This window comes from Camelus dromedarius, chromosome 14 (assembly GCF_036321535.1).
Source record: "Camelus dromedarius isolate mCamDro1 chromosome 14, mCamDro1.pat, whole genome shotgun sequence".
Taxonomy (NCBI): domain Eukaryota; kingdom Metazoa; phylum Chordata; class Mammalia; order Artiodactyla; family Camelidae; genus Camelus; species Camelus dromedarius.
Window position 1 is genome coordinate 64,314,451 of NC_087449.1, and position 25,852 is coordinate 64,340,302.

A 25,852-nucleotide genomic window follows, 5' to 3' on the forward strand; every position below is an offset into this window, starting at 1 on the left:
CAGCAGTGTCCTCACTGGTAAAATGGGCAAAATGGAACTTCTTCAGAGTCATTGATAGGATTAAATTGATAATACCGTCCGGACGCCCAGAACAGGTCCTAGCATATTACAGACACTCAGTGTGAGCTACTGTCATCACTTATCATCACCATCCCTGACTCTGGATTTAATTCAGTCACATAAGTGGGAAAACTGAACAGCAGAAGCAGCAAGAGGTTTTTAAGTCTCTCAACTTTATCCAGGCCACAAAATGAAATTCAGCAAAGACTGCTTTGCTAATGGAAAGGGCAAAAACAGGATCATTTCTGAATCTACAGTGTGCTCTGTCTGGGATTTCCCTGTTAGCATTGCTGGCATGCAAAGCTCTTTAAGGCTGATCCAGCAGAGGCAGATTAGCAAGTCAGAGTACTGGAAATAACCAATACATGAAATACACACATTTGCCTCCACTTCCAGAGTAATCATCGATCAATGGATCAACTGAAGGTAAGCAAGAGGGAAAATACAAGAAGGGTCAAAGTTCAGGTTCAGCAGTGACACAAAGAGGGAACAGAGCAGTATTTGGTATTTGGGAAGATGGAAAAATTAACATTTAGAATAACACATTATCATTTTACAAACTGTACCCATTCATTTTAACTCCGGTGCTAATCAGTAAGAACTAAACTAGAAGAGGCCTTGAAACTCTTCTTAGAATTCCAAACAAAGTAATATTAATCTTACATTCAAAAAATAAAAATATGCTTTATTAAATAAACCCATATACTATTCTACCTGAATAATGTAGTTAGCTCACTTAGGAGAACCTCTGACTAGATATTATGTAGGCAGATCCCTGAGGTTAAAAAAGATTCATCTTATGAAAACATTGTAAGACTCTCTGGAAGTCTAATTCTTGAACTTGATAAGAACTGGTTATTTTCTCCTTCATAAGTTTATAAGGAATGGGTTGGGGGGGCATTCAACCATTTTGTAGGAGGGTAATTACTCAAAGGTAAATCTTATCTGAAAGGAGACTGTAATGGTGGGTTTCTTACATATATATCACTACTATACTAATCCAGAGAAATCTATAACACAAAAATTAAAATTTCATGTAACAATTATATGAAGTGATTAATTTCTCAGCAAAAATAAACGTAACATTCCAAATAAACTTCACTGCTGATCTAAAACTGAAGCCTAATAAAAACACAAGTAGTGATGTATTATGTTTTAAAAACTAATTTCATGAATTCAAATGGATTATGTGGTACATAGCACATACAGGAATTCTGAGATCATTTTCATTGGGCTTTTTAAGAAGTTAGGAAAAAACAAAACCCAAAAAACTTTTTCTCTACCACCTAGTTTCATCAAGTTCCTTAAATCTAAGTTTAAGTATAAGAACCCTGGAGAGGAAAGTGGATTTTGTGTTGATCCTCAGTTCACTTACTATCAATAATGTCTCCCAGCCCCTGAGCACGAAGAAGGTCCTTCAGTCGTGTCACCTCCTCCTTTAATTCACGAACCAGTTTGGCATTGGGGTCCTCATTGATAACAGCATTGCATTTAATCTGTTTTGCACGATCTGCATATCTAGATCCAAAAAGAAAACACATTTTTACCATTCCTCAAATGCTCTACTTCTCATAAGTAACATACCATTATTTCTAAATCAAACAGTTTGAGTATTTACATATTTTACGAGCCTTAGTAATAACACATTTGCAGAAAGCTTTACAGTACCTTATAAAGATGAGGAAAAAGGTGCCAATGAATTTAAGTGATTTACTCAAGATCATAAAGGAAATAAATATCAGAGAGGACTCTATAACTAATCTATTAGACAATACAGTGTTTGTTTCATTATATCAAAAATATTTTTAATGGGAGAAGAGTTGAAAGTTTCAGATTAAAGTAACAGAATCCATTCGTACACAGAATTATCCTATTAGTAAACATACTGTCAGTAATTTTTTAAAATATTACATATACTCATAACTATTGCTTTTTATGATGTGAGCATTCTATAATGACAAACACGAGGACAGTTCTTTTTATAGAAATGAATACTGTAAGAAATTTTTATTATCTAAAAGTTATCCAAAAAATTTAGTATCTTTCCTATGAAAAAGTTCCTGCGTTCCTCAATGAAACTGAAAACTGTAAACAGGTAAATTTTATTATAATAAAAATCATTTTTCCCCATGTTTTCCCTGTTATGAGAGGGATGGCTCATTATTTACTCAAGCAACTACCCACACAGGATAAAAAAAAAAACCATGGCATAACAAGATGACTTATGGTGGCACTGTGTTCTGTTCAGATGCTGAGATCAAACTGGAGTACCTCAAAGTGCTCAAGGTTTCATCATAGTTGATATCTGCTGGGCTCAGAGCAGCAACCATTGCAGTCCGAGAATTGCCACCTAAAAAGATGAATTATGATTACCTCAAATCATACTCATTTTAGAAAGAATTTTATTGAATGTGTCCAATCAGACAGCACAATCTCAGCTGTAAGATTTAATCTACAGATTTTTTTGAATGTCCCCATGCCAGGCACTGTAATGCACAAATCTTGGTGTCTGGATGTAACGTGTCCAGTTTCCCTCTTCGCACTAAATCAAGATCTCAGACACTCCACCAAAGCCACTCCTAGTAATGTGAAAGTCACTGGTGACATGGACAGTCCAACAGGCCATTCTCTGCCACTTCCTTCTATCAAAAATATCTGATGCAGCTTATCACTCCCTCTTTCCTGAAGAAAAGGAGGGAAAAGGGGTAAAGGAACAATGAATGGAGGGCAGTGACCTCAAGATCCAAAAACAGCAAAGAGGAGTAAGGGTTAGTCATGTCTAATTATGTGCACATCAGAGCAGCATGGGATTTTCAAAAAGGAAGAAGGAACAGAAGTTTGAAGCAGGTGTGTGGTCAGATAAACAACTACTTCAGAGTTCATGTCCTGAAGTCAATGAGATATAGGAGTAAAATCCTGATTTAAAGGTGAACAAATCCAGGGAAGTAGCCAAGATGGCAGAGTAGGAAGACTCTGAGCTCACCTCCTCCCCAAGGCACACCAGCTATTTACAGGGCAATTATTGATAAACAAAAAAACGGAAAGACTAGCAAAAAGATCTTCTACAACGAAAGTATCAAGAAGGAATCACAATGAGATAGGTAGGAGGGTGGAGATGTGTATAGTCAAGACTCATAGCCCTGGATGGGCAACCCACAAACAGAAGGATAATTACAACTGCACAAGTTCTCCCCAAAGCGTGAGGAGTCTGAGCCCGACATGAGACTCTTACACCAAAAGACGAGCCCCCAGAATGTTTGGCTTTGAAGCCCAGCAGGGCTTACATCCGGGAGAGCCAGAGGGCTGTGGAAAACAGACCCCACCCTTACAAGGTGCACACAAAATCTCACACACTCTGGGAGCCAGGGCAGAAGCACTGATCTGAAAGGAGCCTGGGTAAAACCCACATGCTGATCTTGGAGGACAAGAGGTAGGAGCTCACCCCGGGGCACATAGATACTGGCAGCAGCCACTTTTGGGAGCTCATTCTATCACAATGACGCTGGTGCTGGCAAGCTCCATTTTGGAATCCTCCCTCCAGCTTACTAGCACTGGGACTGGCCCTGGCCACCAGCAGGTCTGCTGCTTTAAGACCTCCAGAACCCACAGCCACTCTGGGACCCAGCCATGTCTACCAGAAGGCCCAGGACCCGGCCTCACACACAAGTGCGCTGGCACTAGCCCCAGGGACCCCTAGGGCCCTGCAGCCAGAGACCCTTGGACCTGGCTTCACTAACTAGCGAACAGGCACTAGCCCTGGGGCCCCCTGGGCTCTGGTCCCGTCTACCAGCAGGCCGATATCAGCTCTGAGACATCCTGAACCCCTCAGCCAACTACTCCAGAATCCAGCCCCACTCACCAGTGTAACAACACCAGCTTTGGGACACTCCAGACTCTGCAGCCAGCCCTGTCAGGAACTGGCCCTGCCCACCAGCAGACCGACAATAGATCTAGGACCCCCAGCCACACAATCACCAACTCCAGAACTCAGCCCCACTCACCAATGGTCAGCAGCCTCCATACAAGGCAGGACCTAGAAACCAACCAGACTGGGGGTCAGCCACACCTACCAGACTGCTCACGGTAGTCAGCCCACCACAACAGAAGGACCCACACAGCCCAAATAGCACACAGCTCTGGTAACCAGAGAGAAGTACACTGCTGGGATGCACAGGACATCTCCTACAAAAGGCCACTTCACCAAAGCCAAGACACATAACCAACCTACCAGATATGTAGAAATAAAAACAGCAGATTAGGCAAAATGAGGCAACAGAGAAATATGTTCAAAATGAAGAACTAGAAGTAGAAATAGGCAATCTACCCAACAGAGTTCAAAGTAATGATTATAAAGATGTTCAGAGAACTCAGGAAAAGATGAATGAACAGAGTGAGAAGTTAGAAATTTTTAACAAGAGTTACAAGATATAAAGAACCAGAAAGAGATGAAGACTGCAATAGCTGAAATGAAAAATACACTAGAAGTAATCAATAGCAGATTAGATGAAACAGAAGAATGAATCAGCGAGCTAGAAGATGGAGCAGTGAAAATTACTTAAGATGAACAGAAAAAAAAAAAGAAATGAGGACAGTTTAAGAGACCTCTTGTACAACATCAAGTGTACTAATGTGACCATTATAGGTGTCCACAAGGAATAGGGGGAGAGAACATATTTGAATGTATCACAGCTAAAAACTTCCTTAACCTGTAATATGAAACAGACATCCAGGTCCAGGAAGCACAGAGAGTCCCAAACAGGGACCAACCCAAAGAGGACCACACCAAGACACATCATAATTAAATGGTAAAAATTGAAAGATAAAGAGAGAATATTAAAAGCAGTAAGGGAAAAGCAGTAAGTTACCACAAGGGAACTCCCATGAGTCTATCAGTGGACTTTTCAGGAGAAACTCTCCAGAAGGGAGTGGCACAATATATTTAAAAAGATGAAATATACAACCAAGAACACTCTACCTGGCGAGACTTTCATTCAGATGTGATGGAGAAATCAAAAGTTTTACAGATAAGCAAAAGTTAAAAGAGTTCAGGTACCACCAAAGCAGCTCTACAAGAAATGTTAAAAGGACTTATCTAAGTAAAAAAGAAAAGGCCACAACTAAAAACATGAAAACTACAAAAGGAAAAATCCCATTGGTAAAGGCATACATACAGTAAAGATAGTAAATTAGTCATGTATAAAGCGATCAGGAAGGCTAACAGTCAAAAGGAGTAAAATCATCTATATCCTCAATAAGTAGTTAAGGGATACACAAAACAAATGATGTAAAATATGATGTCAAAGACATTAAATGTGAGCAGAAGGGAGCAAAAAGGCCAGATTGTTAAAATGCATTTGAACTTAAGAGATCAGTAACTTAAAATAATTCATGTATGCAGCCTGAAATGTACAGTGTGGGAAATACAGTGAATAACTACATAATATCTTTGTATGGTAACATGTCATAACTAGGCTTATTGCGGTGATCAGTTTGAAATGTATAGAAATATCAAATCACTATGTTGTGTAACAAACACTAACATAGTGTGGTAGGTCAACTATATTTCAGAAACAAACCAAACAAACTCATAGAAAAAGAGATCAGATTCATGGTTACCAGAGAGAGGCAGGGATTGGGCAGAGTGGGGATTAGATAAGGTGGCACAAACTTCCAATTATAAGATAAATAAGTACTAGGGATGTAATGTACAACATGATACATATAATCAACACTGCAGTATGCTATATATGAAAATTAAGAAAATAAATCCTGAGTTCTCATCACAAGAAAAAATTTTTTTCCATTTCTTAATTTTTTATCTATATAAGATGATAAATGTTCACTAAACTTACTGTGATAATCATTTCATGGTGTATGTAGGTCAAATCATTATGTTGTACACCTTAAACTTTTGCAATGCTGTATGTCAACATCTCAATAAAATCAGTAGGAAAAATAAATAAACAAAATAAAATAAAGGTGAGCAAATCCAACCAGCTTAAATTAAGAGTAAGAATTAAAAAAAGGTAAAGAGCATTCAAGTTAGTAATGTGGGTATCTAGAGATTATTTTTCTCCAAAACAGACATACAGGACAGTTAACCACAAAAGATAATCAGTAAACAGCTTTAAAAAGATGATTACACACCAGTGATCAACATACCTAGATTTTCTCGAAGAAGCCATGTCAGTACAGAATCTCTGTAAGGAATAAAATCAGTTTTCTTCTTCTTCTTACTCTATTAAACAGAAAGAAATGGCTTTAGCTTCTCTCAGCATTGTTAGAAAGGCAAACCAGTCTAAAATTCCCAAGTAAATTAAATTACAGTAGGACCCTATCACTGTTGAAATTTAACCCTCACAGCTTCAGTTCTACCCAAAGCTCATCTAATAATTCTTTTTATATTTTGTTTAAAAAATTTTTTATCACAAACACAGCAGTTTACAGAGTAGTATAATGAGCTACCACATGTCCATCATGCAGCTCCAACCATTATCAATATTTTGCCAATCACGTTTCTTTAATTTTCTCTCATTTTTCTGCACTTTTTTTTCTAGAACCATTTTAGAGGAAACTGCAGACCCCGTGCCCTTTGATCCCTAAATACTTCAGGCAAATAAGGATATTCTCTTAAGTAGTCACAGTTCGATGACCAAATTCAGAGAATTAAACACCAATACTATTAATCTAATAACCTGTCTTTTACGGCTTGTGTAGTGCTCTAAAGCAAATCCAGCATTTCACCTAAAAATAGTTCAGATACATATCTCTAACACAGAAAGAGTTCATACAAAAAACAAATAAATATAAGACTATAATCACACTTAACAAAATTAACAATAATTCCTTGATGTCATCTAATACCCAATCCTCAACTAATAATCTTTACTTTTGCAGAGGGGCAAACATGAATCCTGTGCATTCCAGGTTGGATGCATAGGAGAAAGTCATTTAGTTAATGAATTTACTTGGCCAACCACCAAATCATCAAGTGGGTTATTGCAGATCTAGTAACTCTTGTATAGTAATACACATTTGATTTCTTTGAAAAGGAATTATATACAAAATAAATCCAACCATTAGAATTAGGACTCAAAGTGAAAAGGTCTAAGAAAGTGATGTAATTTGATAATCTGGAAGTTTGTGGACTGCAAGATAAAGTTTTCATATTTATCAAGAGTTTACTTGTACTGCTCTCTCCATGGCCCATCTCATTATCACAAGATAAAGCAAAAGGCATCAACGCAAAGCCAATGCTGAAACGGAGAAAACTGTATCCTCTGAAAGTAAAAGCCAGTGCAAATGCTTTGCATATAATAGCTACTCCAATATTTGCTGGCTGACTACTATGCTGTTAATCATTTAAGAAGCTACTAAGGGGGAAGCCAGGGTTCACTGGTAAACATCTTCCCAGTAATAGGCAGCTTTATAATTCATTTCTGGTATAATCTGAGGTTAAATTAAATTAATGATGATCTACTTCTTGCTAAAGCATGGGTTTTCAGGAAAAGAATACTAAGTAGCTGATCTCTGGTTTGTTGAGGAGGAAAGGAGGTAGGCAAGTTGGCACTTGAATTCCATCTCATCAAAAATGTCCCCTACATCTCATCCCACTCCACTCCCAGACACAAGCTGCATCAATTAGAAAGTCATTTCCCATAGCAGGTTCTATTTCTAAATTACAGAGACATTTAGGGAGAATTAACCCTCTTGGTCATTCATAGCTAAGTGGAACTTTCATTCCACTATAAAATTCTTGAGGTCTGAAACCTCAGTTTATCTTTTTCCAGTTCCCCACTGCGCCTAGACACTCCACTTTGCCTATGGTTAGTACTGAAAATCCTAGAAGATTAAAAGTATGCCAGTTACAATAACTGCCAACAGTACTGTTAAAATAAGCAGTGTCAGTTTCCAAAATGTTCTATTTTCACGTCTATTGATTGGGACTAAATTAAGAAGGAGTAGCTAAATGAAGAAGCATAAACAGAACTTTAATCTTTTCCTTTTGAAAAGCCCCAGAATTTTAGCCATTTCTTCTCTATTTGCTCTCATACAAATTAATCTCATCTGTTCTCACATCCATAATTTCCTTAAGTAAGTATTTCAGTAGTTAAATAAAAAGCTTTACTTAGATCATTAACCTCTCTAAAAAGAAATACTATTAAGTATGGATGATAATAATCCCATTTCTCCCCCCAGTGGAAGTAACAATACATCGTAATTCACCAAAACTTTTTTTTATTACATAAAAACTAAAATTTATTTTTGGTCTGTTATAGTTTATGGCACAAAGTACTAAACTGGATTTTACAAAACTGATTATAAAAAAATCATTTGCAAAATTTTGTGGCACAGAGTAATGTGGGAAAATACACAGATACTTTGTAAACTTTTCCTTTGGTTAATATGGGTCTCAACAGATGAGCAAATGGACAGGACAAGTTAGAATAATTACTAAATTTTAAGTCTTCATAGCTCTGGAACCCAGATTAGATATCTGAAGAATATCCACAAATGTATAATATCAAATAGCAGATAGATGTCTTAATCTAAGGTAGTTTCTTCCAATGAACAGAACAAAAACAAACAAAAAAAACAGAAAAAGAGCATTACATTTTATTAATATTTTTGTAGAAGTAGAGAATAAACAAATCTATATATTTAAAAATATCTCAATGCAGATACTACCTCTATCCCCAATGTTACTCTGGTGATTCACAACTGTTAATTGCCTTATTTATGCAAAAGATTAGTAACAAATTTTAGAATACTCATGTAGAAATATAAGGAAGAAAATCTACTGTATCTGGATTAACAAGGATGCAAATAATGTTTCTGAGATGCAGCTAGAAAGTTAACTTGATTCTAGAGCCTTCACTATGTATAACCAAAGAGTAGAAAAAATTTCAATGATTTAAATAATCCATAATTTTTCATGGTAGGAAGCAAGATAATACAAAGAGATTTAAGAAAAATACACCAATAATTTCAAAAAGTCAGCTGTGTTTCAGAATGGTACCCATGAGAAACTTTTTTGATTGCTCTCTAAGAGGTTTACAGGAGACTTCAAGTGACAATCCTATAGATCACTAGGAGAAGCATCATAAGATAAAACAATGTAGAGCTTCCTCAAATTCTTCTCCTGTTTCCTTATTCTGAATTCATTCTCCAAAGCACATCATATTCCCTAAATTAATTTTGGTGTGAAGTCTTATGTTTCATGGTCACCCTAAACAGCAATTCTAAATTCCAGAGCTAGGAAACAAATAATAAAAAGTTTTTTGAAGGTTCCATTCCTACGTATGCCTCCATTCATCCTGCTGAGGATTTAAGATCATCACAACTGATTTCACATCTAGTTCATTTCCACCAAACCCCACCATACCTTGCTGGTGCAGTTATCCTACAGATGAAAGCATTTAAAAGAGAATGAGAACACAGGATAAGCCTCCAAATAGAAAATATTTTGTTTAAATTTTAAGTCATAAACTGAATATGACTTCTCAGAGAAAGCAAAAAAGCATTTAATTCTTTTTAGGGATTCAAATGAGGTAAAATAAACTAAATTAGGGCACACAATAATAACTAGTATTTCCTTAGCTTCTAACCTAAGTAATGAAGTCCCTTATACAAAAATTGTTTCAGCTTTAGTGTTCCACTGCTAAGGAATAAGAAAAAATAAAACTATTTCAAAAAATATATTATTGGCCCACAAATCAACAGCATTCACCAAGTCAGATTGCTCAAAATGCTCCAAAAGGTACAGTATCCTATTTAGAAAAGATCACATAGAAAAGAATATGCAATAAATATACTTGGTTTTTATCAGAGATACAAAATAAGGCTCCAGTAGTCAAATCTTAGGTCTCTGCAAAGACCTTGTTTGTTTGTTGGGGTGGGGAGGTAGGTTTATTTATTTATTTACTTATTTTAAAGTTTTTAAAAAAATTTTTGAGCAGGGTAATTTGGTTTGTTTGTTTTAAAATGGAGGTCCTGGGGGACTGAACCCAAGACCTCGTGAATGCTAAGCATGCACACTACCACTGAGCTATACCCTCCACTAGATCTTGTTTTAATTATAGTGTTTACAGATCTACATTTACGTTCATTCATCCTAATCATTTTTATTTTCAGTATAAAGTCAAAGTGTTATACCCAGTATCTTATCTGAAAAGTTCTAAAAGGAGAAAGGCAGGATAATACAAAGGACCAAAAAAGGACAGTCTTCATAAATAATCATAAAATACTGTCAAGTACATTTGCTAAACAGATATATTTTCCCTTACAATGAAGTATAGTACTTACCACCTCCGCCAAGGCTGAAATAACTTTACCCAGAGTTGTAAGAGACTTATTAATATTTGCTCCTTCCTGAAATCAATACCAAACATTAAGAATTATGATAAAGAATTTCTATTACTGCCACATCATATATAATACATAAGATAAAATTAGCATTATTTGTTTATTTATGACTACAAGTTCTAAAAACCTCCTTTAATCCTCAACCTTTACTCCCCTCCATTTGCTGACATGCCAGGACCAAATGCCTAACTCACAGTCCTGAAGTCTCTTTAAGATGTTGGTGCTCCAAAAACTTACAGATGCAGCCTTCTTCCACAACTCACTGATGTGAAACTTCTACTCTTGTTAAGCATATCTCTAGAGAAGTCCATGCTTGTTCTCACATCTGGATCTTGTGCATCCTTCTCCCATTACTGTCCCTTACTTCCATCTAGCCAAATTCTGACAGTTCCTCAAAATACAATTCAATTTTCACCTTGACCATGAAATCTTTCTTTCCTATTGTTATCTAACATATCTTTTCATTGAAATTACAAATCAGAAGTCAGCAAAGTTTTTCTGTAAAAGGTTTTGTGGGCTTTGTGGTGTCTGCTGCAACTTCTCAACTCTGCTTCTGTAGCATGAAAGCAGCCACGGACAATACACAAACAGATATAGCTGTGTTCCAACAAAATTTTACTTACAAAAAACAGATAATGGGCCAGATTTGGCCTACTGGCCATAGTTTGCTGACCTGGGTTATAGAACATTTACTGACTACACTATTTATTTGGCAAAATATACCTTTAATCGAGTTCCTTTGGCACCAGTCGAATCAGCTCGTTCACTTCCTGCTAGATCCACCAAGCTGATTTTACTGACCTGTAAAGAGCAATAACATTGGGGCAATTAAGAAATAAGCAAAGTAGAAGCAGAAAACATTGAGAGGCAGGAAATTAAAAGATTGAGGCACAGAGAAAAGCGGAAGTGTTAATTAGCCCTCTTTTTTGTGGCATAAGACATACATACTGTAGAAAATTTAAACAGCATGCAAAACAGTACATAGCAATTATCTTGGTTTAAAAGAAGTAATTTTAGGATAAACATATTTTACAATGATACTTCCTAAAGTATATAAAACTCATTAACCCATTAAATGGCATATTAAAAATGAAGCTTCTAGCAACTGGAATTCTCACACATTGCTGATGGAAATGTGAAACAATACAATCACTTTTGAAAGCAGTTTGACAGACTCTTAAGAAGCTAAATCTACACTCAGCGTAAGATTCAACCAACCTACTCCTAGGTATTTACCTAGAGAAAGAAAAACAAATAGCCTTACAAAAACCTGTACACAAATGTTCATGGAGCCTTCATTTGTAATGATCAAGAACTGGAAACAACTTAAATGCCCAACAGTAGATGAATTAATGCACAAATTGATATACCTATACCTATACAATGGAATACTAATCAGCAATGAAAATGAGTGAAACATTGATACATACAACACACATGAATCTCAATATCATTACTCTAAGTGAAAGAAGCCAGGCAGAAAACAGTACATATTTTATGATACTATTTATATAAAATTTGGAAAGTGTAAACTAATCTACAGTGACAGAAAGCAAATTAGGGATTGCCTGAGGATAAGGGTGGAAAAGATTACACAGGGGCATAGGGCAACTTTTGGGAGTAACAAATTCTCATTATCTGAATTGTGGTATTGGTTTTACAGGTGTACAGTAGTGCCCCTTATCCAAAGTTTTACTTTCCATGGTTTCAATTACCCTTGCTAAACTGTAGTCCAAAAATATTAAGTGGAAAGTTTCAGAAACAAACAATTCATAAGTTTTAAATTGTGCATAATTCTAAGCAGCATGATGAAGTCTTGCTCCATCCCATTCCATCATGACTGGGACATGATCATTCCTTTGTCTAGTTTATCTCACTCCCTAGTCACTTAGTAGCCATCTCAGTTATCAGATCAACCGTTGCAGTATCACAGTGTTTGTGTTCAAGTGACCCTTACTTTACTTAATAATGGCTCTAGAGTGCAAGAGCAGTGATGCTGATAATTTGGGTCTGCCAAAGAAAAGCCATGAAGTGTTTCCTTTAGGTGAAAAGGTTAAAGTTCTCGATTTAAAAGAAGAAAAAAACATATATATGCTGAGGTTGCTAAGATCTACAGTAACAATAAAACTTCTAGTCATGAAATTGTGAACAGGGAAAAAGAAATTAATGCTAGTTTTGCTGTTGCACCTCACACTGCAAGTTATGGCCACAGTGTGTGGTAACTGCTTAGTTAAGGTGGAAAAGGCACTAAGTTGGTACAAAAAGATATTTTAAGAGTGAGAGAGACCACTGAATCACAAAGCAATGTCACACTCCATTGATATAATTGCTCTTTTTTATTATTAGTTATTGTTCATCTCCTACTGTGCCTAATTTATTAATTAAACTTTATCACAGATATGTATGTATAGGAAAAAATAGTATATGTAAGGTTTTGATACTCTCTGAAGTTTCATCCACTGGGGGTCTTGGAATGTATCCCCCACAGATAAGGGGGAGACTACTGATCCACATATGATCCAATTTTATACTCTAAACATGTATGGTTTATTATACTTCAATAATACCTCAATAAAGTTGTTTTAAAAAAGCTTCAGGAAAGTTTAGACAAAAGTATCCAAAACAGATTATCAAGGTTATGGGAGTAACATTATTTTTGTAGATTTGACATCATGGAAGAAAGGAAAAAATGCTTTCACATAAGATGTTCCTTATTGCTAGTCAGACAAACACTGACTAGTAAATAACATTAATATAAAACCTCTGGCTAAGCAGTGTCAAGTTATTTGATCACCTACATGAAGAATGTATTTTGAAAATAATTTTCAGCTAAAAACAAACAAGTCACCAAGTAACAAGTGATTTTAGTTTTTAGTGATATCAGCATCACAAAGTACTCAGTTTACAAGGCAAGATGTTTTATAACAGCCAATATAATAAATTTAACTTCAGATTTAAAAATCCAGCTGCATGCTTCTTAGGAATGTAGGCAGAATAGAAATCAATATAAGTTTATTACTAATAATAATAACAATAAAATTAACATTTATTGAGCGGCAACTCTGTGCCAGGCACTAGTATATGCACTGAACCTGTATTAAAACTTACTCTTCTTTACCAATCCTATGAGGTTAGAGAAGCTGAGGTACAAAGAATTTAAGTAACTTGCCCAATGTAACATTGCTGAAAAATGGCAGATCTAAAGCAAGCAATTTAATTGCAAAGTCTACTACGTTTAGCCAACCACTGTAGAAAATAAGAAATTAACAAGCACAAGGTATTTGAAGAGAATCAGAACTGCTGTGCAGTTACTTTTTTCCAAGAATAAAACACATCTTATCTGCTCAATTGTTTTCTTAAACTGTTGAATTCCACAATAACATTATCAGAGCTCAAAAAAACGAAATACACATACCAGAGAAGCTAATAAGGTAATCAGGAGGTTCCAGTCAAGAAGGAAGGATTTTCTCCCCAAGGAACTGCTTAACTCTCTTGCATGGAGTAGTTTTTGAGACTCAAAAGTCTTAGATTGTATTTTTCTTAACCCTATTTTCTATTGTGCAATTCACTTAAGAACCTACGCTCAAAACTGGTTTAGAGTGGAATAAAGTAACAAGCAGAAAGTATAAAATACCTTCCATTAAGCAAAAGGGCAACTTTCCTCCCTTCAACCAAATGCAGAAGGTAGCAGAAGGGACTTCTGAAAATCCCCATTCTACACAACTCAAAGCCAGAAAATGAAGTTCTCCTACCTTCTCAGTGGAAAGGTTGGTCTCAGAATCATGTTTCTTCTGGGTGAAAACAATGGTAAACACAGCGTGGGAACGGCTACTTGTTTCATTCATGTTGGTGGCTGCCACTGTCCTAAATAAACATAAAAATGACCACGTGACAATGCAATTCTTAGATGAGCATTAAAATGATAGCATCCTCCACATTATAAGCATAACAATCACAATCAACAGCCTTAAACTTATTCAGATTCCAAGACTGTCACTTACACAAAACTGCTCTCAACACACCTTACTTGTAAACCTATCAAGTTACCCTTCAACTCCAAAGGCACCCCATCAGAATCATTTTTCATACTCCAACTGTACCTTTAGAAACCACTGAGGCATTTAATTTTTATTCTTTACTAGGTGCTCATTTATTTCAGAATTATGGGCATGTGATAACCAACATTCTACCATGACTTGATCAAAACCTAACAGTAAATCTTAACCAAAGTTCAAACATGCTTCAGCAGAGCATTGTTTGGATGAGAAGAAGGTTACCAAATATGCGGAAGCCCTGGCTTCTCCAGCACAGCCAAAGGATCAGAGGACTCCACAGTTAAAGCAACTTTCACAACTATAAATGTGGTCTTAAATCCTTAACCAGGAAAAAAGGGCCTCAAAATTTGCCAAAGACCTCAGTCATTAGTCTGTTTCCTACCATACCTGGCCTTGTTCCCAGCATCCATGAGGTCAGCAATGTCTGTGTAGGAAGTGACTGCCAACTTTGACAGATCCTCCACATATGGGCCAAGAAGTGGATGTTCACGCACACGCAAATGACCCTTGTTTTTTGGATTCAGTAAGTCTCGTACTCTTTCACAGTAAATTTCCATGTAGCTCACCTAGGAAAATATTATTAAAGTGATTTAGAGGACTTGGAAAAAGAAATCCTATACATTAAAGAGATTTTTTAATTTTTAAACTTTTATACTTTTATTAAAAGATGTACAATAATAGATCAACAACCTTTACAATGTGAAATGCTACAGTTCTAGTCCCTTTTATTCTATTACCAGTAGCACAGACCACTGAGTAGATCAGAACCAGCCTTCCAATTTTCTCAGGAAGGAAAAGGGGGTAAATGGGCTCTCTCAGCACACAGTAACCACCATTTTTCTTAAGCAGAAAAAAATATCATTTTTAGTAGCAACTTACTAGTTATCAATAGGTGTTTTTAAAAATGTATGCTGTTGTCAATAATTGGGGATTACAATGAGATTACTCCAAAAGCTTGGAAAGAAGATTTTTATCAGTGTTAAAACCAAGGAACAACATCAATATTCCAGAGCAGGGAAAACAAAAGAGACCAGAGACTCTCATACTTTAAGACTGGTTACCTTGTGACCAAAAATATATCTACCAGGAGGGGTAAGGGCTGGTCACCATGAAACCTGACTGTTTGGCAGGACCTACCCAAGTCTCATGGGGAAGGAGCAAGCCTCAGATAGTACAGTTCAGGAATTCTCATCCCACCAGCAGGACCATTCCTATCCTGGAAACGGATGTATTAGGCTACCATTTCTTCACCTGAAGCAACTGAACATTTAATCTGTCTGATCAACTCCTCTCCAATTCCACGTTCATCAAAAAGTCAAGGTTCCAACAGAGGTCTGCCCACAGGAAGATAATATATCAGTCTTGCTAACATGAGTGTTCTGGTCAGGGTAACAGTTATCCCTCACGGGAAAGTAACAAACCCACATGGTGGTTTCATAACATCAGTCAACTGAGCTTCACTCAAGAGTCTGACTTTGAAGGATCTACAAGCAAGGCTCTGAAGTGCGGTAAATTCAGCACAGTAAGTCTCATTACGATGCTTCCCCAGGAATAAACCACTTCTGTGTCACTGAGCTGTTCAAGCATATAACTTCTGCATTTTTCAACTTTAAATTTCTAGAGAAACATTTTTGGAGTATCTGAAATAGAACCTTATCTCCATTCCCACTGCCTTTTTCTTTCATTCAGTCGCTGATCTGACTATATTTATACTGTATTTTAAAATCAGTTTTTAAAATATCGAGAACCCTCAAAAGATAAAGTAATCAATCCATTATGAGAATAAAAAAACAGGACAACAAATATTCTTTCTTAAAGCAGGTCATCTTAGCTGAGAAACTGAAATGGTACCTTTAATCATTCTCATGTACTTAAAACTTGTACATAAAATCCTGAATCCCAGGAAGGTATTATATCTTCTTGGAAAACCTGCTGTTCCTTTTCACACAGGTATAACACTAAGAGGACCCAAATAACCTGAGTAAAGGTTGGGGTGCTCCATTACTTACTGTCTAAATGAATGAAAATTCATCTAAAGCCATGACTATTTCTTTTATTTCTGAACCAACCATCACATACCCCACTTGGCAAATTCAATTCACTGAGCACCATTACCTTCCAGGCACTTTCTAGGCACTGGCATACATCAGTGCATAAATATCCCTGCCCTAGTGAGCTTCTAAGTCTAATAAGGGATACTGAAAATAAACAACAAACATAAAAAATAAGTAAAATACTACGAAGTAGGTTAGAAATGACGAATATTATGGGGGGAAAAACAGGGCAAGAGAGATATTAGGAGTGCTGGGGTAGAGGGCAAGTTGCAGAATTAAATAAGATGATCATGGTAAGCCTCACTGAGAGGGTATGATTTGAACAAGAGATCTGGAGGTGAAAAACTTAGTCAAAAAGATATCCAGGGAAAGAAAATTTCAGGCCAAAGGAAAAGTAAATGTAAAGGCCCTGAGGTTCCAGACGTTACTGGTGTGGTCCAGAAACGGGGGAAAAAAAAAAAAAGCCAGCGTGCCTGGATCACAGGCAGAAGAGGAGGTAGAGGTCCCCCAAATGTAAGGAACTAAGTATCATCTAGGGATCTATCTTGCACTCCAAATAAGCCTAGGAAATCTGACTCATATGAAGGAAAATGACATCTCTTAATATTTGTAAGTTCAAAACCTTCAATCATATTGTCACTCTCCCTACCCTTTGAATTTATTTAAAATATGTAATATTTTAATAAGAATGATTAATAAAGACCTACTGACTTTTCATTTGCTATACATTTAATATTCAAAAAAGAACAGTTATAGGACAAGACAAGCTATTTAGAGAATTCATTTTAACAAAAATACTTTCAGAGCAGCACACCCCCCTTTTGGTGTAGGACAGTCACAAGGCAGAATTCTTTAAAATTCATACAACACTTGTAAAGTAAACTGCAAAGCAGTTAAGTGGGTCAACAAGGAACTGTACTGAGTCCTATAGAAAACCACAACATATACATTTTTAAAAATCTCGAATTTGCTTAAAAAATAGCCTACTTTCTCAAAACAATAGGCTAATCTTAGTGGAATGCTTTAATAATTCCAGTTACTAAGAAACTAAATACCAAAAATGGGAATGTGTAAAACAACAGTTTCATAAAGCACTTGTATAAAAGAAAGGAAATGTTTATCAAATAAACTAACATACATAATGTAATTCTACAGACCTCTTCTCTAAAGAGCTAGGGTACATACACTGAATAGAGAATAACTTTCTAAGATTATAAACAATTATAAAGGGGAGAAGAGATTTGATTACATGTATTTTTAAAACCTACGCCTGTCAAAAATTGTTATTAATATTATAAGGGGGAAGAGTTCACACAAATAAATGAGGAAAACACTGCAATCCAAAATGTAAACAGGCATATGCATAATTTACAAGATGTTCAACCATACTAATAATCAAAGAAATTCTAATTTAATTAAGAGAAATTTTCCCTTATTAAGTTGGCAAAGATTAAAAAAAAAATACTAAATGACGGCAAAGGCACAATGGGTGCTTATACCTTCCTAATGGGACTGAAAATTGGTACAAGCTTTCTTTCTAAAAGGCTATTTGGCAATTTAAATGTATTATTTTGACAACCAGGACACACAAAAAGGAAAATAACTGAAAATAAAGCCATAGACTTATGAATAAGGATTTAACTGCAACTGAATTCATTATAACCAAAACTTAGAAATAGCTTCAAAGTACAGAATTGGCAGAATGGTTAAGTGATCTACAGCTCAGTCACAATTTGGAACCATTTAAAAGTAGCATTTGAGGGAATGGAGTAAAAAGGACTCTTTTTAACCCACGATTATACGCACCTCTACAGAGTAAGACATTTCTTCATTACAGTTGTCGTTGATTTTCTCAAACAGTTCTTCACATAACTGTAGAAGAATGGGAGAGGCATGAGTAGCACAAATCAGAGAACTAAGCTACCCATGAGTGCTAAAACAATTAGTGAGATCCCCTTTCTTTTTCTTTCTCAAAATATTAATGCCAACAGCATCAAACATAAAGGCTTTGAATAAAATAAAAGGAAAGCTTTGAATATATTGTTCTCATCTAATCTCTATTCTCTCTCAACAATATCATCTCATGTCTCCTTAGAAAGAAATCCACATTCAGGGGAAGATGAGGAATTTTGTCTTTTCTAGGTAATGTCATTGATTTCAATCCATGTGCATTAACTCTTTGTACTATTCTAGAATTAATGGGACTCTACTATCAGTATTATAACTGTAGGAGTACAACTACTATTAAACTGTATTTTGCACACTTATTACTCATCATGATATATAAACTTTATTATACACTGCCAATTAGTATATACATTATATATTTAAACTTATATGTACATATAATCTATACATACACATATACATGTAGAGACAGAAATATACACTATTTGAAGGCAGTAAATAAAGGTATTTTCAAGAGTAATTTTGACTTTACAAAATTTTCCCCTTACCTCTTAAGATTCCAACCCCTTTTATGAGAGGCTACTCCATTACACAGTGACATTTCTAACAGAAAACATTAATTTCTCAAGATCAGGAAAATTATAAAATTTCATTCTCCCTCATCCGTTCAATTTATTTTAAATTGTGATATTTTAGTAAGAATAATTAATAAAAATCCATTGAATTTTCATTTGCTATATATTTAGTATTAAGGCAATTAATATACATTTGAAAAAATGAGCTATATGTTGATAATTCTCTACAAGTCTAAACAGAATTTAAAATTACTATAAATGGCAGCTTCTAATGACAGACTTTTTAAAAAATCCATGCTTTTGCATTAAAATAAAATATTCCAAAATTCTACCAGAAAAGACATACATACGTAATTACACAAAAATTCCAATAATAAATGACAGTTAAAAGAAAGGGAACGAGAAACTAACTGCGGTAATAGGATAAAATTAATATAACTACTTAATATTACTTGCTATAACCTACAAATATTTTAATGCTGAAGAAGTTATTACACAGTAGTAAAAGCAAAGATTCCACAACTACCTTGCCAGCTTCTGGATTCTGACGCTGGCACTTACTTGGGCAAGTGACATGACCTCTCTGTGCCTCAGTTCCCTCATCTGTAAAATGAGGGTAACAAGAGCACCTCCCTCTCAGGGGCGTATGATGATCAGATGAACTAGTATTTGTAAAGCACTGAGACCTGTGCTTGGCATAGTGAGTGCAACATAATGCTTTCTCTAAGTAGTACTATAATTATTGCCATCACTATACACAAAGAAGGACAATTCTCAAATATATGTCTTAATACAGCCATATACATTTTACAGAAAAAAAAGCTAGTATGTTCAATTTTTTCTGAAAATTTCCTAATCCTTATTAATAGTTAAGCATTTCAATTATACAGTTGAATTTAAAATTATAATTCAATAATCCATTAGAAAAAGTGGCTATTGCTCCTTTATGTATTCTAATTTCAGAATACAGATGGCCACACTAGACCTATAGTAAAAGAACACTTTAAAACTAATCCCAATTATTGTTAATGAAAGCAAACAATATCCCTGTTATTAGCAAAAGAAGTTCCTACTAAATGTACCTATGTCACAACTCTTCTCCATTCCCAAGCATTACAAAATCAAAAGACTAACTTCTCTTAAAAAAATGATACTGTTCAAGCTTAAAGTGATAGTATTAATTTAATAAAATAAAAGGAAAGGCAATCAAAAAACAGAAATAATCACTTTCTTAAGAGATGACCTATATATAAACTTGGGGAAAAAATCAGATCAACAATATTCACTAGATGTCCCCAGGATTCAGAACATAGCCTGGTACATACTATCACTTTTTTAAGCTGGTAACATTGTTCAAAGATAAAATAACATGACATTGGATATACAGCAAAACCTTTACAAAAGGTCAACTTTCCCACCTTTAAAGGTAGACATGTATACACAACATGGACCGTTAGCTCCTCTGAGGAAAAGGGACCGGTGATTTATCTTTGTGTCTCGCATATGACAGCCCCTGAATAAATGTTTGCTAAATAAAAATAATTGTTAAACTGAAGACTAAGAGTAATAATGAACAGAGGTTTCTTGTTGTTTTGATTTTTGTTTTTACCTGTGGAATGATGCCAGCCTGGCTTTCTTCTTGTTTACCCATCATTGTGTAAGACTTCCCAGCACCAGTCTGCCCATAGGCAAAAATACAGACATTATATCCCTCAAAGGCATGTAAGAGCATTTCCTTTCCAATATCATTGTACACACGGTTTTGAGATGCAAAACAGGGATCTTCCGGCTGTGAAGATTAAAAGGAGAAGTAAATGGCATTTTATTTTCTCTCTTACGCTTATTTGATTACTTCTATAATAAATAAAAGTGTTTGGAATCAGAATAGTCATTTAAAATAAAATTTTAAGTACCCCCTCCACACAGTTCATTCTTCTCATTAAACACACACATAAAGGCACTATTAAAGACATCCAGGCCAACTATACATAAAAATATCTACATGAAATTATCTGACATGATTACATTTCATTTTCCATAACCTTGAAAGTAGCACTATTCTATTCATAGGAAGTTCCAACAAATTTTTCCTAAGTGGAAAATGGGACTGAAAGATTAAAAGATCAAATCCACATATAAAAATACTACTTTGAATTCACTCCAGGTGGTGTGGCTATTTCTCAATAAACATGCTTTTCAGTGAAGAATGTTTTCCAACCTCTTCACAGGCCCTTCCACTGGCCACTAGGCTTTGCAATAGTTTAAAACATCTACTCTAAAATGAAACAGGAAAAAAGAGAACAAAAAACTGGTAAAAAAGAGATGCAGAAACAAAGTCTAGTTTAGGAACAATCCCTAGAAGCCAGCAAGGCCTGGGGTCCTATAATCAGTAAGGGTACACAGGAACGCCCTACTCTCCAGTTCCCTAGATGTTGGTAATCTTTGTTTTCCTTGTGGACCTGCAGGCTCTTTCAAAATGTTCAAAACCCACATTGCTCTGTGATGCTGTACCATGAGTACACTCACCGAGGTGTGAGACCAGTAGGAGTAGTCAAAGCTGAAGGACTTTGGAGCTTCCTTTGGGTTCTTTGGGTTAATAATACCTAGAGGATAAAAATGTTTTGATTTTGTAAGTCACTCAGTTAATATGTTCTTTAGTTCAATATGATGTTATAAGCTCAAAACATTCAAATCAGTAAATTTACACCACTGAATCTGAATGGGGCAATCAAAAATAAATAAATAGTCACATTTTAATAGGTAGGATCTATATACAGAACTTGACGAGAATCATACCAACAACATTCACTAGATGTCACCAGGATTTACAACAGAGCCTAGTACATAGTAGGTGCTATTTTGTGACTGAATCCTAGGTAAGTGAGCAGACAAAATTTGGAAATGGGCCACATTACTATTTCAAGGTGCTTCATAAGGCTTGAAATATTTCAACACATCAGAGATAAAAATTAGAAACTTACTGAATGAATCCACTTAATTTGAACAAACTCTTTTTTAAAGATCTTAGTATCTACTTCAGAAAAGCATTTACTAATGAAGCATTCATGGGAAGGATAGTTTTATTTTTGAAATCCAAAGCTGATAACGAGCATATAAGTTATTTTATTTATATATATATATATGTGTGTGTGTGTGTGTGTGTACATATGTGTATACATCAGAATCACAGACCTCTAAACAATAAAATTACTTTTGAATGGAAAGTATGGAAGCCTCACTGCCCAAATAAAAAAGTGATTTCCCGTGTGATTAATCCAGTTACATAGTTCAGGGACTGACTGCTGAGGCATGGCCTCCCTTCCCTTCTCACACACACATAGAGATTCAGTGCTTCATATTTCACATGGAACAGAATCTTTATAACATATGGTCATGAAATCTCCTCAAAGACCAGGCATCTTAACCAATCCACTTCTCTAAGGCAGGGCCACATCCCAGGCTATCAGTGAGATCAGGATTAAAAAAATAAATCTGTCCCAGGCAGCTGCTGCTCAGGACACAAATAGCAACAGTTGCTACGGTGCTTAGTTCTCTCTTGCTGGATTCCACTGGGTATGGTCACGCTTCTGTTCCAAACTCAAATGCTGACAGAGTATTAATAGGGCTCACACTGCACAGAATCATGTGACAAGCAGACATGGTTCTAGAAAGCACATCTCCCTACATACACGAATGGTAAGCAAAGAAGTATGCTTCTAAACAAAAGGCACTACCTACAAGATTTAAATAGCCAACATTCACAGAGCACTTACTCTGAGCTGTAAGTACTTTCTGTTTACTAACCTATTTTAATCCTCCCAAACACTCAATAAGGCAGATGTTGTATTATCCTCATTTTATAAAGAAGCCATCACAAAGAAATTAAGTAACATACCCAAGGCTACAGAGCTAGCTAGTGGCGATTTAGGATGTAAATGTGGAGAGTCTAGCTCGAGCCCACACTCTCAGCCAAGACACCCATCATTTAAATATTCCCTACATGCAGTGATCACCAAGGCAAACACAGTAAGGCATTTCTATGCAAATGCACGGGTTTATGACCACCCCTCCAACTTGTATAGCAGGCATTGTTTATTCAGAACTCTCCCTACATCTGAAACTGGGTATATGAGAATTATAGTTCCTAAAAGATGAAAGACCACACACAAACTCTATCAAGAAGACGGAATACTCTGTGAACCAGATTCCAGGTTTCAGTGGCTCAGCAATAAGGACAATGACTAAATGGAGGATATAACCTCGGAGGTAGTCTTTACCACTCAACAACACAGTTAAAATAAAAGCTTTCTAACCTCTAGGGAGAAAGCATTCCTGGTAGAGCAGTATGTACAAAGGTCCTGAAATGAGAATGTGCCTTTAGTAAGAAGGCCAGTGGGACTGCAGTGAGGGGTGAATCTTTGGAGAGGAGGTCACAGAGGGAGTGGAGTTTTGTTCAGCGTGGAATCGGAAGCCATTGAAAGGTTCACTAGAGGCATGATGTGGAGGTGATCTGGATTACGTCTGAGAAGGAATATTACCTGCAGTGTGGAGATGGGACTTTTCAGGGGCCCAGGGGGAGAGGTGGGGAGCCCAGTTAGGAGGACAGAGTGTACATGTAATAGAAAGGGTACAGGATTTAGAATCAAAGAACCAGGATCAGTAAGAACAATTAAGAAATATATTTCAATTTTTTTGTGACCTTGGGTATCGCATTTTATGTCCTCTCTAAAACTGAGATAATACCTAGTTCACAGGATTAAACGAGTGAAGCACTACACACATGTTAATTTTCAAAAAGATATTTTATCTTGTTTTAAATTCTCTCAATGTGTTGTGGGTATGATAACCATATTCCATGGTTTTTAAACCAAAGCAAGAAAAGTTCACTAATTAATAAGATAAGCTAAAGCGTAATACAAGAATTCTACTTCTTGGCAAGAGTCAAAGTACTATATTGGGGTCCTTTAGATGTGCCATCAAATCTCTGGTGCTCCTACCACAATGAAAACTCCTTCAGCACACAGACCATGTCTTATGGATTCTCTACACTGCCCTACACCAAACAGGCACTCAGATGAATGTCCTCCATGTCGTGTATAATTTTGATTTCATTAAATCCTGTACCATTTTCAGGAACATAAAAAGAAAAATCAAAATAGTTCATACCTATGCAATATACACATAAAATACCAGTAAATGTCATCAACTTTCACAGTAAGAATATAGAGAGAATTGAACCACTGAAAAGATTGGGCAATATTTAACACAATGATTCTCGTATCAAAGTCAACGGAGCTAAAATATGGTGTGTAGGACTTCTAGTTTCCTTCTCAGAAAGCATGTATATATGAATGGAGTTACAGTAATCAATGAATATGGTCAACATATAAGCCATATTTTCACCAATGTAAAAGCTATAACAAATGTAGTATTTCTCCCAGGGTCATGCACCATCAGCGCACAGGCCTTGTCTAAAACAAATCAATACTCTAGACTTTTTCTTCAAGGAATGAACTCCAGGCACATTTCTGAGGACTAGAGTCAGATCATAACTCTATTTTAAGTGCTGTATACTTCATATTGCTTTATGTTCTATAAAACCACCTTTTCACGCCATTTTTCAAGACCCCCTCTTCAATCAAGAAGGGCCTCTTCTTCTATCGAGATTTCTCTGGACACACAAGTATACTCCAGACCTGCACCCACCTCCACAAGCAATTTTCCACAAATGATCATGGAGTCACTTTTGACTTTCTTCACTTACTCTCCACATCTGATCTATGTTCAAAACATACCCAGAATCCCACAACTTCTCACCACCACCATCATTACCACACTGGGCCAAGCCACCATCTCTCTCACCTGAATGACTGCAGTACCTCCTAACTGGGCTCCCCACCTCTCCCCCTGGGCCCCTGAAAAGTCCCATCTCCACACTGCAGGTAATATTCCTTCTCAGACGTAATCCAGATCACCTCCACATCATGCCTCTAGTGAACCTTTCAATGGCTTCCGATTCCACGCTGAACAAAACTCCACTCCCTCTGTGACCTCCTCTCCAAAGATTCACCCCTCACTGCAGTCCCACTGGCCTTCTTACTAAAGACACATTCTCATTTCAGGGCCTTTGTACATACTGCTCTACCAGGAATGCTTTCTGCCAGGTATCTGACTAGCCCACTCCCTCATTTCATACAGGTCTCTATTCAAACAACACCTTGTCAAATGGCCCTTTCTGGCCATCCTATTTAAATCAGCATCCACTTCACTCTCGATCCTCTTATCCTGCCTTATTTTTCTTCACTGCATTCATGCCTACCTGACTTATTATATGAGTCACTGGAAGGTAGGTTCCATGAGATCAGGACTTCTGTTTCATTCACTGCTACATCCTCTAGCTCCCAGGACCGGGCATGACACATAGCAGAAACTCAATATACACCCAAAGAACCAATGAATATGTTAGTTTTCTCTTTCCCTAAAGATTGTCATTTCTCTGTGGCTGGAAACCATGACTCTTCTCTCTGTATAACTCACAATGCTGACCTCAGAAGTAGGTGATGCTCATTTGGGAACTGAAATGTAGCTCTCTCAACACCACTTGCTTCCTGAATCTTTTCTCCCTGAGCAGCCAACTTACTCAGCTTCTGGCTAAAAACATTAATCTCTGGGAAAGGAGGTATCTAAATTCCAATCTAGAGAACAGAAATACAACTTTCAGGAAACAGTAGTAATAGGTAAGCAGGAAACAGGAGGAAAGATGACAAGGGTTTAAACAGTACAGGCAAAGGAAGATGTGCTGATGGAGGTCACTAGTATGGACAAGGATAAAGGA

The 25,852-nt window shown here is 36.3% G+C and overlaps 1 protein-coding gene across 14 annotated transcripts in view; it reads right to left on the reverse strand.

Moving 5' to 3' along the window:
- KIF1B (kinesin family member 1B) overlaps positions 1 to 25,852 on the reverse strand; it is a 139,750-nt gene that overhangs the window by 85,682 nt on the left and 28,216 nt on the right. For 8 of the 14 annotated variants that reach the window (XR_010383980.1, XR_010383979.1, XM_064494067.1 and 5 more), the window contains exons 3-14: positions 21,544 to 21,620; positions 20,627 to 20,806; positions 18,341 to 18,406; positions 14,868 to 15,046; positions 14,178 to 14,289; positions 11,149 to 11,226; positions 10,366 to 10,431; positions 9,446 to 9,463; positions 6,223 to 6,298; positions 2,332 to 2,410; positions 1,436 to 1,578; positions 439 to 480 (exon numbers count right to left, since the gene is read on the reverse strand). Coding sequence is in view for 12 of the 14 variants with exons in the window: in XM_064494067.1 (XP_064350137.1) it covers positions 439 to 480; positions 1,436 to 1,578; positions 2,332 to 2,410; positions 6,223 to 6,298; positions 9,446 to 9,463; positions 10,366 to 10,431; positions 11,149 to 11,226; positions 14,178 to 14,289; positions 14,868 to 15,046; positions 18,341 to 18,406; positions 20,627 to 20,806; positions 21,544 to 21,620 (1,116 nt within the window). In the remaining 2 variants the exon portion in view is untranslated. The remainder of the gene's footprint in view (positions 1 to 438; positions 481 to 1,435; positions 1,579 to 2,331; positions 2,411 to 6,222; positions 6,299 to 9,445; positions 9,464 to 10,365; positions 10,432 to 11,148; positions 11,227 to 14,177; positions 14,290 to 14,867; positions 15,047 to 18,340; positions 18,407 to 20,626; positions 20,807 to 21,543; positions 21,621 to 25,852) is intronic. The other 6 variants (XM_031464035.2, XM_031464032.2, XM_031464036.2 and 3 more) reach the window with 3 other exon arrangements.